The following is a 13,310-nucleotide window of genomic DNA, read 5'->3' as shown; positions in this document are numbered from 1 at the left end:
AACTGTTAGGTTTTCGCACCAGATGGGATTCAAAGTAAAATTGTTTGCAAACATAAATCCATAGTCTTCATTACTTTATATTTTCACCTTTGTAAGAGTGTTTAAAATTTGTATTGTTTGTTTTGTATATCTTTGGGCATTTTGTGTCTAGCTATAATAGAAATAAATAGCACTGAGGTTCTCAAATCAAGTATGTGGATATATATGCATGCAAACTTCTGTTTTTTGAAAATCTAATCATATTTTTATTGTGGTATTTCTGACTTTTTATTGTGTGGTAGTTATTGAAAGGAACTTCGATCATGTTTGTCTTCTAGTATCCTTATTTATAGAAAAAGATTATATTTGTCACACTACACTTTTCCCCTAATTAGTTCAGCTTATATTCTCAGGGGGTCTAGGAGAAGGGAAATGGAGAGAGGGATAATTTTGTCTTAATTTACTACCCTGTTCATTGAGTAAACTTGTATGAGAACCTATCGAGGAGCAGGATCTGTGCTGAGTGTCAGAGATCCTCTGATGAGGAAGACAAGAACTGTTCACAGTCCAGTGAGGAAGAGTATCACAGAACCAGGTTACAGCATGGCCAGTCCCATATCCAAGAAGTGCTACCAAAAGAACGTAAACCATAGTAAATGGGCCTGCTCGTGTGTGTGAAGCACAGAGAGAAAGATCACTTGCAAAGTGGTGAGTGTTCACAATATTTTATTGCTAGTCTTTGCAACGCTTGTGTTTGGAACCTGAGCAGCTGTAGCCCAGGGGAAGGACCATGAATATGGCTGCTTGAGTCATCAAAGGCTTAGAAGAGATCCCTGGAGACCTCCAGCATGTGCACAAAGGAGCCAACTTTATTCTTAAGCATCCTGGTCTTTGAATTCAAACCTTTACTGCACTTGTGAAAGCCTTGTCAGCTGGCTATGATCTATTTTTGTTCACTCTGATTCCAATAGCTAAAGGAATTAATGTCATGAAACTAATGCCAGGATGTGAAATACCACTGTTTGTCAGCTAGCTATGGACAAATTTTAAGAATACATGAAATTTCAAGTACACAGAGGGAGGACTATGTGAAGAGGAAGTGAAAGGGTGGCCATCCGCAAGCCAAGGAGAGAGGCCTGGAACAGATCCTTCCCTTATAGCCATCAGGAGAAACCAAACCTGCCAACACCTTGATCTTGAACTTCTGGCCTTCAGAACTGAAAGGAATTGCACCTAGGGAAAGAGGACAAAGCAAAGGGAGCAGAAATTTGACCACTGAGAAGAGACTACTGAACATTCATTTCTTCCCAGCCATCCAGTTATCCTCACTAAAGTCAACCAACTTCAGAAGTGATGTCAGCAACATGGCTGAATAAGATGTCCCTCATTTGTGTGTCCCACCCCCAACACTAACAATTTGGCATCCATCCACAGACAAAAATGCCTTTGTGGAAGCTTTGGGATCCAGCACCCTACACCAAGTGACCTGGGAGGAATCTTTCCCACCCATGCATTGGGTAATAGGCATACAGACCTAGATCCCAGCTTGGACCCTGCAGTGGCCCACGAATCAGCTCCAGCCCCTCCCAGCTGCAGTCTGGAACCCCCTGGAAAACACTATCTTAGACAATCACCCATGGACAAGAGAGTCTTTGTGGAATTCCAGGATTCCAATGGAGAAGTTCAGCACACCATTGGAGCAAAAAAGTATTGAGTTTAGATGCATCGAAGAGGAACAGTTTGACTTTACCCTCATCACCCCTCCCCCAAGGCGGTACAGCTCAGAAGAGAGATCTTCTCAGCTTGGGATTTCTCCTCTGGGGAAAAGTGAGAGTAAGTGAGTGAGTGAGCCCACAGCTGGGGTGCTGCCAAAGAGGCCCGTTTCTCTCTCAGTCCACCCAGAGTACTGAGTCATGAGCTGCATGACGGGGGTGAGAAGAGTCTGGGAGAGCAGCAGATAGGACTCTTGGAGGGCATTAAAGGGACACAGAGCCTACTAACTTCATCATGGTCTCCATTAAGAAGCTGGCCCATGAGTTATTGGGGACACCTTACCCGTGGATCTCTCTGACCCTGACTGGCCCATGGAAACCCCAATGCTCCAGCTCAACCACACACTCTCCCACCCTGTGGCTGGCTCCGTGTATGTGTTCCCTACAGCATCAAGAACAAGCTTTGGCTGATGGCTAGTGAGCACGTGTAAAGTGCCAGCCCAGATCTGTGGGCAAGTTAAGTTTGCAAATTTAACCTTAAGCTCCATGCTTAACCTTTAGCTCCATGCTTTGGAAAGCAAAAGGGAAGCTGTCAGCACCCAGCCTTGTGCATTGCAGAATCAAGAGAAGGCATACAAGCTTAAGAATTCTGCCACAAGAGGGAGCAAGAAGCATGGAGCAGGCATATCCACAGATGGTCTGAGAAAACTTCAGAATCTCTAGCAGGGCTGACCAAAGGTATTTCTCTTCCAAGTCCAGTTAGTAAAGACTGGAGGAGGTGACTGCTACTTCAGATACAAAGACAGCAATGCAGAACTTCAAGGAACGTGAAAAATCAAGGAAACGTGACACCACCAAAGGATTATAGTCATCTTCCAGTAACTGATCCCAAAGACAGAGAGATCTGTGATTTATCCAATAAAGAATTCAGAACAGGTGTTTTAAGGAAGCTCAGTGAGCTACAAGAATACACAATCAACAAAATCAGAAAAATAATACATGAACAAAATGAGCAGTTTAACAATGATAGAAATCATAAAAAAGGACCAAACAAATTCTGGAGTAGAAGAATGCAATGGATGAAATGAAAAATACAGTAACATCAACATCAGACTAGATTAAGCAGAAGAAAGAATCTGTGAGTTAGAAGATGGGAACTTTGAAATTATCCAGTCAGAGGAGAACAAAGAAAAAAGAATGAGAAAGAGTGATGAAAGCCTACATGGTCTGTGGGATTCCATCAAAAGAAGCAACTTGCAAATTATTGGAGTCCCAGAAGGAGAAGAGAGTAGAAAGCTTATTTAAAGAAATGATGGCTGAGAATTTCCCAAATTTAAGGAGAAATTTGGATATCCAAGTTCATGACATTCATAGGTCACCAAACAAACTCAAAGAGTTCTTCTCCATGACATGTTATAATAAAACTATCAAAAATCAAAGACAAAGAATCTTAAAAGCAGCAAGAGAAAAGCTTATAATGTACAAGGGAACCTCCATACTGTTAGCAGCAGATTTCTCAGCAGAAACCTTACAGGCCAGGAGAAAGTAGGATGATATATTCAAAGAGCTGAAAGAAAAAAACTGCCAAACAAGATACTCTGTCTGGCAAAGTTGTCCATCAGAAATCAAGGAGAGAGAGAGAAAGACTTTCCCAGATAAACAAAAGCTGAGGCAGTTCATCACCACTAAGATGTGCCTTACAAGAAATGTTTCCAATCAGCAATCCCAAAAGGATATTTTTGGTAAGTTGATTCTAGAACTCTGTTAGAAGATACATGAAAATGTTAAAAGCATGTATCCTTTGACCCAAGAATTCCACATCAGGAATTTATCATATATATATATATACACACATACACACACACACACTATCACATACACTTATTTATCACATGTACATATACATTGCACATGTGCAAAGATATATGTACAAGAATATTCACTGCAACACTGTAGTAACAATAGAGTAGAAACAACCTTAAAACTCATTAGCAAGGAACTATTTAAATGACATGTGTTAAAACTATATAGCCTATTTAAAAATTAAATAGACCTATAAGTATTAATGCTACATTAATACTTCATCATTGTAAAATAATTCTACATCATTGTAGAACAATCTCCAAAATCTATTAAGTGAAAAAAGCAGAACAGTGTTTATAGTCTTTCTAATTTTTTTTTAAAGAGGGATGGTATGCATATGTACACATACACACACACTTGTATAGTCACAGAATATCTCTGCTAGGCTACACAAGAAACTGGTAAGAGTGGTGACATCTGAAGGGCTAGGGGTCAGGCGTGAGAAAGAGACCCATTTTTACTGTATACTCTTTTGTATTTGAAGTTTTTCTACCATATACACATACTGTCTTCAAAATAAATTTTTCTTGCCTTTTTGAGGCCATGTTTATTGCACTTAGTATGAGTGTTAGTAGAATCCTAGGTTTGCCCTTAATCATCGCATTTTGAAAATTTTAAAATTTCATATTGAAAAATGAAATAAAAAGGTATACAGTGAAGTCTCCTTTCTACCCATGACTGCCATGTCTACAGTTCTCCCCCACCGGAGATAACTACTATTTTCAGCTTCTTATATGTATAACTTACCAGTTTACGCATATACAACAAATACAAATATATATTCTCCTCATCCTTCATCTTTTTTTACAAAGATAGATTACTAGTATATAAACAATTCGGCACATGTTGCTATTTCTACTTAGTGACATACCTTAGAACCAGAATCACAAGCCACAAAATAAAAAATAGACTGGACATCTTTAAAATTAAATACTCTAGTGCTTCAAAGGATAGCATCAAGAAAATGAAGAGACAACCCACAGAATGGGAGAAAATTTTTGCGAATTATATATCTGATAAGGGACTTGTATCTAGAATATATACAGAACTCTTCAATTTAAAAAAAAGAAGTGCTGAAAGGAGTTCTTCAAGCTGAATTGAAAGGGTGCTAATTAGTAACACACTGGTAAAGGTAAGTATATAGCCAAATTCAGAATACTTCAGTATTGTAATATGGTGGTGTATTAATCACATAACCCTAGTATAAAGGTTCAAGGGCATGGGTATTAAAAATAACTATAGCTACAATAATTTGTTAATGAATACACAATATAAAAAGAGGTAAATTGTGACATCAAAAATGTAAAAGTGGGAGGAGTTTTAAGGATAAGGTTTTTGTATGTGATTGAAGTTGTTATCAGTGTAAATAGACAATTATATCTATAAGATGTTTTATGTAAACCTCATGGTAACCACAAAGCAAAAACCTATGGTAAATTCACAAAAAAGAGAGAGAAGAAAATCAAAGCATATCACTATGGAAAATCATCAATTCACAAAGGCAGGCAGCAAGAGAGGGAGAAAGGAACAAGGGAACTACAAAATGCTAGTAAACAATAAGATGGCATTAATAAATCCTTACATATCAATAATTACTCTAAATGTAAATAGATCAAATTCTCCAAACAAAAGGCATAGAATGGCTTGGTGGAAAAAAATGATTCAACTATGTGCCGCCTACAAGAAACTCATTTCAGCTTTAAGGACAAACATAGGCTCAAGGTGAAGGGATGGAAAAAGATATGCTGTGCAAGGGGAAACCAAAAGAGAATGGGGATAACTATGCTTATATCAGACAAAATAGACTTTAAGCCAAAATGGTAACAAGAGGCAATGAAGGTCATTATATAATGATAAAGGGGTCAATTCAAGAGGATATAGCAATCATAAATATATATGCACGCAACATCAGAGCACCTAAATATATTACACAAATATTAACAGATCTGAAAAGAGAAATAGACAACAATGCAGTAATAGTAGGGGACTTCCAATATCCCACTTTCAGCAATGGATAGATCAGACAGAAAATCAATAAGGAAATGTTGGACTTGAACTACAGCTTAGACAAAATTAACCATCCAACAGCAGCAGAATATATATTTTTCTCAAATGCATACAGAACATTCTCCAGGATAAAGCAAATGATAGGTCACAGAACAAGTCTTTAGAAAATTTAAGAAGATTTAAATCATACCAAGTATCTTTTCTGACCAAAATGGTATGAAACTAGAAATCAATAACAGGAGGAAAACTGGAAAATTCACAAATATATGCAAATTAACATGCTCCTGAACAACAAATGAGTCAAAGAAGAAATCAAAGGGAAATCAAAACATATCTTGAAACAAATGAAAATGGAAACACTTATGGGATGCAACAAAAGCAGTTCAAGGAGGGACGTTTATAGTGATAAATGCCTACATTAATAAAAAAGAAATCTCATACTAACAGCCTAACTTTACACCTCAAGGAACTTGAAAAACAACAGACTAAGCCCAAAGTTAACAGAAAAAAGAAAAGAAAAAGATCAGAGCAGAAATAAAGACCAGAAAAACGATAGAAAAAATCAACAAAACTAAGAGCTGATTTTTTGAAAAGATAAAATCGATAAATGTTTAGCTAGGCTAAGAAAAAAGAAAAATCAAAATCGGAAATGAAAGAGACATTACAACTGATACCACAGAAATGCAACGGATCATAAGAGACTACCAACAACAATTAAATGCCAAAAAATTGGATAACCTAGAATAAATGGATAAATTTGTAGAAACATACAACCTACCAAGACTGAATAAGGAAGAAATGGAAAATCTGTACAGACCAATAATGAGTAAAGAGATTGAATCAGTAATCAAAAATCTCCTAACAGAGAAAAGCCCAAGACCAGATGGTTCCCCTGATGAATTCTACCAAACATTTAAAGAAGAATTAATGCCACTCCTTCTCAAACGCTTCCAAAAAATTGAAGAGGAGGGAACATTCCCAAACTCATTCTATGAGGCCAGCATTACTCTGATACCAAAACCAGATAAAGACACTGCTAGAAAAGAACACTACAGGCCAATATCTCTGATAAATATAGATGCAAAAATTCTCAACAAGATATTAGCAAACCAAATTCATCACAACATTAAAAGGACCATACACCATGATCAAGTGGGATTTATCCCTGGGATGCAAGGATGGTTCCACATATACAAATCAATAAATGTAATACAACACATTAATAAAATGTGGTGTGTCTCCTTAGCCAAGGAGATCTGTATACTTAAAAGTACAAGACTTTGATGAAAGAAATTGAAGATGACACAAATAAATAGAAAGATAGCCCATGTTCATGGATCAGAAGAATTAATATTGTTAAAATGTCCATAGTGCCCAAAGCCATCTATAGATTCAATGCAATCCCTATCAAAATTCTAATGGCACTTTTTATAGAAATAGAGGAAAAAATCCTAAAATTTGTATAGAACCACAAAAAAACCCCAAATAGCCAAAGAAATCCTGAGAAAACAAAAAAGCTGGAGATATCACATTTTCTGATTTCAAACTATACTACAAAGCTATAATAATGAAAATGGTATGGTACTGGTATAAAAATAGACACATAGACCAATGGAACAGAATTGAGAGCCCAGAATACTCAATGGGGAAAGGATAGTTTCTTCAGTAAATGGCATTGGGAAACTGGATATTCACATGCAGAAGAATGAAATTGGACTCCTGTCTTACACCACCCACAAAAATTAACTTGAAAATGGATTAAAGACTTAAACATAAGACTTGGAACCATAAAACTCCTAGAAGAAAACGGGAAAATCTCCTTGCTCTTGGCAACAATTTTTTGGATATGACACCAAAAGTACAAATAACAAGAGCAAAAATAAATAAGTGGGACTATATCAAACTAAAAAGCCTCTGCACAGCAAAAGAATCAACCAAATGGAAAGGCAACTTATGAAATGGGAAAAAATATTTGCAGATCGTACATCTGATAAGGGGTTAATATCCAAAATATGTAAGGAACTTATACAACTTAACAGAAAAAAAAAATTCTGATTTAAAAATGGGCTGAAGAACTAAAAAGACATTTTTCCAAAGAAGACATACAAATCGCCAACATGTACATGAAAAGATGCTCTACATCACTAATCATCAGGGATATGGAAATCAAAACCATAATGAGATATCACCTCACACCTTTTAGAATGGCTACTATCAAAAAGACAAGCAATAACAAGTGTTGGTGAGGATGTGGAGAAAAGGGACCCCTTGAATACTGTTGGTGGGAATGTAAATCAGTACAACAAATATGGAAAACAATATGGAGATTCCTCAGAAATTAAAAATAGAACTACCGTGTGATCCAGCAATCCCCGGATATATAGTCAAAGGAAATGAAAACAGGATGTCAAATAAATATCTGCACTCCCATGTTCACTGCAGCATTATTCACAATAGCAAAGATATACACAATGGAATATTATTCAGCCATGAGAAAGAAGGAGGGCATTATGCTAAGTGAAATAAGTCAGACAAAGAGAGGCAAATATTGTATATCACTTGTATGTGGAATCTAAAAGAGCTGAACTCGTAGAAACAGAGAGTAGAATGATGGTTGCCGAAGGCTGGTGTGGAGCATGGGGAGATGTTTGTCAAAGGGCACAAACTTCCAGTTAGTTCTGGAAGATCTAATGTGCAGCATGGCGATTATAATTAACAATACTGTGTTATATACTTGCAAGCTGCTAAGAGAGTAGATCTTAAGTGTTCTCACCACAAAAAAGAAATGGTAATTATGTGAGGTGATGGAGGTGTTAACTAATCTTACTGTGATGATCATTTCATAATATGTAAGTGTATCAAATCACCATGTTGTACACCTTAAACAATTTATATGTGAATTATATCTCAATAAAGCTGGAGAAAAACAAGACAACCAACTTCACTAGTTGTGTGTGCGTGTGTGTGTGTGTGTGTGTGTGTGTGCGCGCCCTGCCAAAGATATTTTATGCATGTACAAATATGTAAAAATACTCTGCTTTATTTTTAGCACAAATGGTAGATCACTACACATATTTTTCTGTATTTTGATTTTTCCATTTAATATATCTCGGAGATTATTCTAAGAAGTGAACTCTTTAAATAAAGTTATGAGGGTTTGTTTTTTAAAAAAAAATAGGTGGAATTTCGGTGGGCGATAATTTCAAGAGATTGTGGAGCTCTGGAGACTTTTTCCAACAGGGGGATGAGATAAACTTGAAAAAACCCCAACACTGTATATATATCAAAGTTCTTAAGAGTAGGAAATATGTGATGACCTAAGGTGTAAATATCTCAAATTTAGATAAACCAGATATTTCGTTTTCTCTCCTTTTTGAAATAACTTCTATCGTATTTACAATAATTTCCTAGTTAATTACTTTATTATCTCCAGGAAAATAAGTAGCTTGGATCTTACAGGTAAACTGACCTTCCTGGATTTAGGAAGACCGTAATTCTTTTTTGCATTGGAAGACCTAATCCTCTTTATGGTGAGTTATCTGAGCACTAGCACGAGTTCTCCAGTGACTCTCTGCATGCCACTCCACAACTGTCCACTAGAGGGACCACGAGCTCTTCTTTTCCCTTTCAGCTCTTCTCTCTTTCAGTATTTTATTTTAGGCTGCAGGCTCTCTGGGTGACTCTTCTTGCTACTTGACCCGTGGAGCTAAACCCAAACCTACACTCTGATTTTAAGCAAGCCTAACTCTTCTAGGAAAGATTTGTATATCACTTTAAAGAGCTGAAGAGAAGGAGTTACTGAAGTCTCCTACAGGCCTATTCCAAAATCTGCTTCCTCTCCTGTCCAATTTAAATCTCTTGCTGACAAGTTTGTCATAAAATTCCTTGAGATGAGTTGGGCTGAAAAGCAATATTCATACCCTGTGTATAAATATACAGAGTATATTATATGCTAAAGTATATTATATACTATTTACAGTCTTGAGAGATATCTTCAATAACATTTTAATGTGTTTGTTTGAAACAAGCAATATCCATGTGAGATGAGAGCAATTTGAAATTCAGATGCTATTTTATCTTACCACAGCTTCCTAACATAATTACCTAAGGCACTTCTCAGTAAAACCAATGTTTTCCTTTTAGAGACATGAGAGAAATGGAGATATTGGGGAAAGACACCAAATCCTCTCACAGAAGAGATTTCTCAGCTCAACAGCCATCAATGGCCCACAAACTGAGGTCCCCATTGTTTCTGGATACAAGCAAGACTAGGGAATTCACCATTTCTAATCTCAAGCCTCGCCTTGCTTTGATATACAACAGCTCTGTGGCGTCTTCAGGTCCTCTGTCCCAGACCGGAGATACCCAGTAACAATGCAGCCTTCAGACCTTTTAAGCTTCTGGGCTGTCTTCAAATAAAATACTAGAAATCACACAGAGGTCTATCTCCCTCTTACCCCACCCCCGCCCAGGTAAACAGATCTCCTGTAAACTGGATTCCCGAGGGCCTTTGGGCAAACCACTGAGGTTAGATACGTGACTAGATTTGTCTGCAACAATTCAAGGCTTTGACAACATGAACATACTGTATGTGGAAGATGAGAATTGGGGATCTTGCCTCCAGGTCCATCTGGAAGCTGCCTGTGAAGCCTCGCAAGTCTGATTCTCCCATGCTTTCACTGCGCCTAGCTGGCCTCAGCACCAAAACTACTCAGTCTGACTGCTGCTTTGCCAGCAGGCCCCTGAGACCCCTCTGCAAGATAAACATGAAAAGATTGGGCTTCTAAAAAATTCTGGTAATTTGGACTTGGATAAGTAAATGAGGAAGAATGATGTTCAGAAAAATTCAGAAGAAAAGTTCAAAAAAATTCCTAGAGCTCCACTTGCTTACCAGTTCTGTAAATAGTAAGGATTTACGCAACATCAGTCTTTGAAAACTGGTCTTGTGTTTGGTAATTAAAGTAGTGAGAAGATCCTTGCTGTTAGCTCCATTAGGACAGCAAGCCAAGGCCTCCGACTCTTAGTAAAACAGACATAGGGACAGTGGTTCTCTGGCTGTTTGTCAGCCTTGATCCTTCACTTGTTCAGCTCCCTGTTGATCCCCCGTGTAGATTACAAGTTACTGTCCCTGCCGAAGGAACCCCTTACCTAGTCACTGAAAGCCACACTAAAATTCTAATAAACTACCACATTTCCTGGGGCCAGCCCCGTGGCTTAGCGGTTAAGTGCGCGCGCTCCGCTGCTGGCGGCCCGGGTTCAGATCCCAGGCGCGCACCGACGCACTGCTTCCCCGGCCATGCTGAGGCCGCGTCCCACATACAGCAACTAGAAGGATGTGCAACTACGACATGCAGCTATCTACTGGGGCTTTGGGGGGAAAAAATAAAAATAAATAAAATCTTTAAAAAAAAAAAAAAAACTACCACATTTAATACTTTAGTCACCCCATCTCTGTCTGTAGTAGTATTTATAGTAGATTCAGCCACATTTCTAGGCACTCTGTTTAAACAAAGTCCCCTCCACACTGGTATTTCTCAAAGTGTGAATCTCATGGATCCAGCGGGGCCACAGGCCAGACCCCATCAGCGTTCCATCCTCAGACTCTCTGGGTTAGGCCTTAGGAACCTGCATGCCAGAAAGCTCCAAGGGCGACTCCTCCATGCACCAGCGTACAAGGCCCACTGCCCTGGAGAGAAATTCTCCTTGTTGGATAGCTCAGCCAGAAACAACACTTTGGGGCAGGAAGGGCACTGAGGGCCTGGGACACTGAGGGCCTAGTTCACAGTTTGCCTACCAGCACCCAGCAAATCTGGCATAGCCAGGCCTCATCCTGGCATTTCCTGACTCCCTGTTCTTGGGCGTTTAGAGTCCGTGAATGGGGGGGATTTTTATAGCCTGGAAAATTCATAGGATCCCTCGAAGCATAGAACAGGGATGGTGCCCCATTGGCTGAGAGGTAAAGCCATCTCTGGAATCTCTGTGTAAAACTGCCACTTCAGGATGTCTCAGAACTCAGAGCGAAGAAACTACTACCGAATACACAGCGGGCCCGGCCCGGCAGCTGGACCCCCTCCTCCAGCTGCAAACTCAGGCTCCGTCCACAGCAGCGGGTTTAATGCAATCACACAAGGCCAGCCGACGGCACTCCCTCATCATCCCAGTAAAACCTGAGTCCTTCATGCTCCCCACCCCCAGCAATAACCATTTGATTAAATAATTCATCATAATGGAAGTCAGGGCGCTTCAACCAGTCCATCTTCCATCACTACTGATTGGAACTCCGCTTGCTAAGCAGACACTACAAGGCGCCCCAGAACTAAAAGCACCATGGGAAGCCTGCCTTGTGTGGTTTGACCCCCAAACTCAGGAGAACACAGCAGGTGGGAAATTTCTTTTGGGGCCTTTTCTCTCTCTCCTTGCCTTCTCCCTCCTGCCCAGGCCGCCTGGAACCACCTCCACACAAAGAGAGGGCTCTCCAGGGACCAAGCAACATCCTCTTTTCCTGCTGCTCTCTGTAGCAGGTCTTTGAACTTCACTGCTCTTATGGACCTGAATTTTCCGTGTTACCAAGCCCAACCCGGCCACCCTAGCAGCCAGATCAGAGAAAAAGAGTGTGGCCCCTCCAGCCCCACCCCCTGGAAGGGTGAAGGGAAGAACTGGAAACACTCTGGGAAGAAAGAGCCAGAGGCCCCAGGGTACCCCAGACAGCACCTCACCTCTGCCTTCGAAGCTTGTCCTTGCTGTTCCAGGCTGCACCTGGACCCCTGGCCTGCAATGGCTAGGGGGCCTGGCCACCCCTGGCTCTCTGCCATCTGCTCTCCTCGGTCTGTGTGCTGCTGGGGCAAGATCGACTGCCAGGTCAGCCTGAGCTACTCAGCTGCCCAAGCAGTTTCCAGAAAGCAGGAAGCCACAGCAAATCCTCCCTGGCCTGTCCCCTTTGTATTAGCTCCGCCTGCCTTTGTCAAGGCCACTTGTTTTCCTCAGCCCTCCTTATCTGTGTGACATGTCCCAGGCCAACTGCAGTCCTTATGGCAGTAAAACCTGAGTCCTTAGTGCTCCCCACCCCCAAACAATACCCATTTAATTAAATAATTCATCATAATGGAAGTCAGCAGGGCACTTAGGCGAGTCCATCTTCCAACACTGACTATTGATTGGAGCTCTGCTTGCTAAGCAGACACCATTAAGCACCCCCAGATCCCAAAGTGCCAGGTGAAAGTCAGGGTCATCCCCTCTCCCCCACTGGTGGCCTCTTTTATGCCCAGCAAACTCTCCCCAGTAAGGGTCCTCTCACCTCTGCTTTTAGGTACTTGGGTTGATTTTCAGTGGTGGTTTCATCTCCCTGCACCCCCACTGTCAGTTGGGCCCTGGCATCTGAACTCATGTCCATCTGTGTGGTGTTGGTTCACACAAATGGGCCTCCTCATGCTTTGCTGGGGGCTGTCACTGTATTTTTGCCACCACTGGCCATTTCTCAGCTCTGTGTAGCAGCCAGGATTTAATGACATTGTCCAGACTAGAAAATCACCCTCATGCCCGCTGGGATGCCATATTGCCATTTCTCCATGCCATCCTTCCTGGCCGCCTTATCACCTCTGCCTGGAGATGCGGTCTGGGAACACTCCAAACCTGTTCATCCCCCCTGCACCCCAGTCGTTCTCCTAGAGAAGCTTGGGTTCCACAGAAGATCGTAGTGATGATGATAATGGTGATGATGATGATTACGTGCCAAACACGTCCAAAATTTCA

General features: G+C 40.4%; 1 protein-coding gene across 2 annotated transcripts in view; it reads right to left on the bottom strand.

The window, feature by feature from the left end:
- Positions 1-12,388, bottom strand: part of ANLN (anillin, actin binding protein) — a 123,723-nt gene extending 111,335 nt beyond the window's left edge. For both annotated transcript variants that reach the window (XM_087429525.1, XM_087429533.1), the window contains exon 1: positions 12,278-12,388. In XM_087429525.1, the coding sequence (XP_087285651.1) occupies positions 12,278-12,373 (96 nt within the window). In that variant the 5' untranslated portion in view covers positions 12,374-12,388. The remainder of the gene's footprint in view (positions 1-12,277) is intronic.
- Positions 12,389-13,310: the final 922 nt, after the last annotated feature.

This window comes from Ceratotherium simum, chromosome 1, assembly GCF_057802395.1.
Source record: "Ceratotherium simum simum isolate JZ-2026a chromosome 1, ASM5780239v1, whole genome shotgun sequence".
Lineage (NCBI taxonomy): Eukaryota > Metazoa > Chordata > Mammalia > Perissodactyla > Rhinocerotidae > Ceratotherium > Ceratotherium simum.
This window is presented reverse-complemented; position numbering and strand designations above follow the sequence as displayed.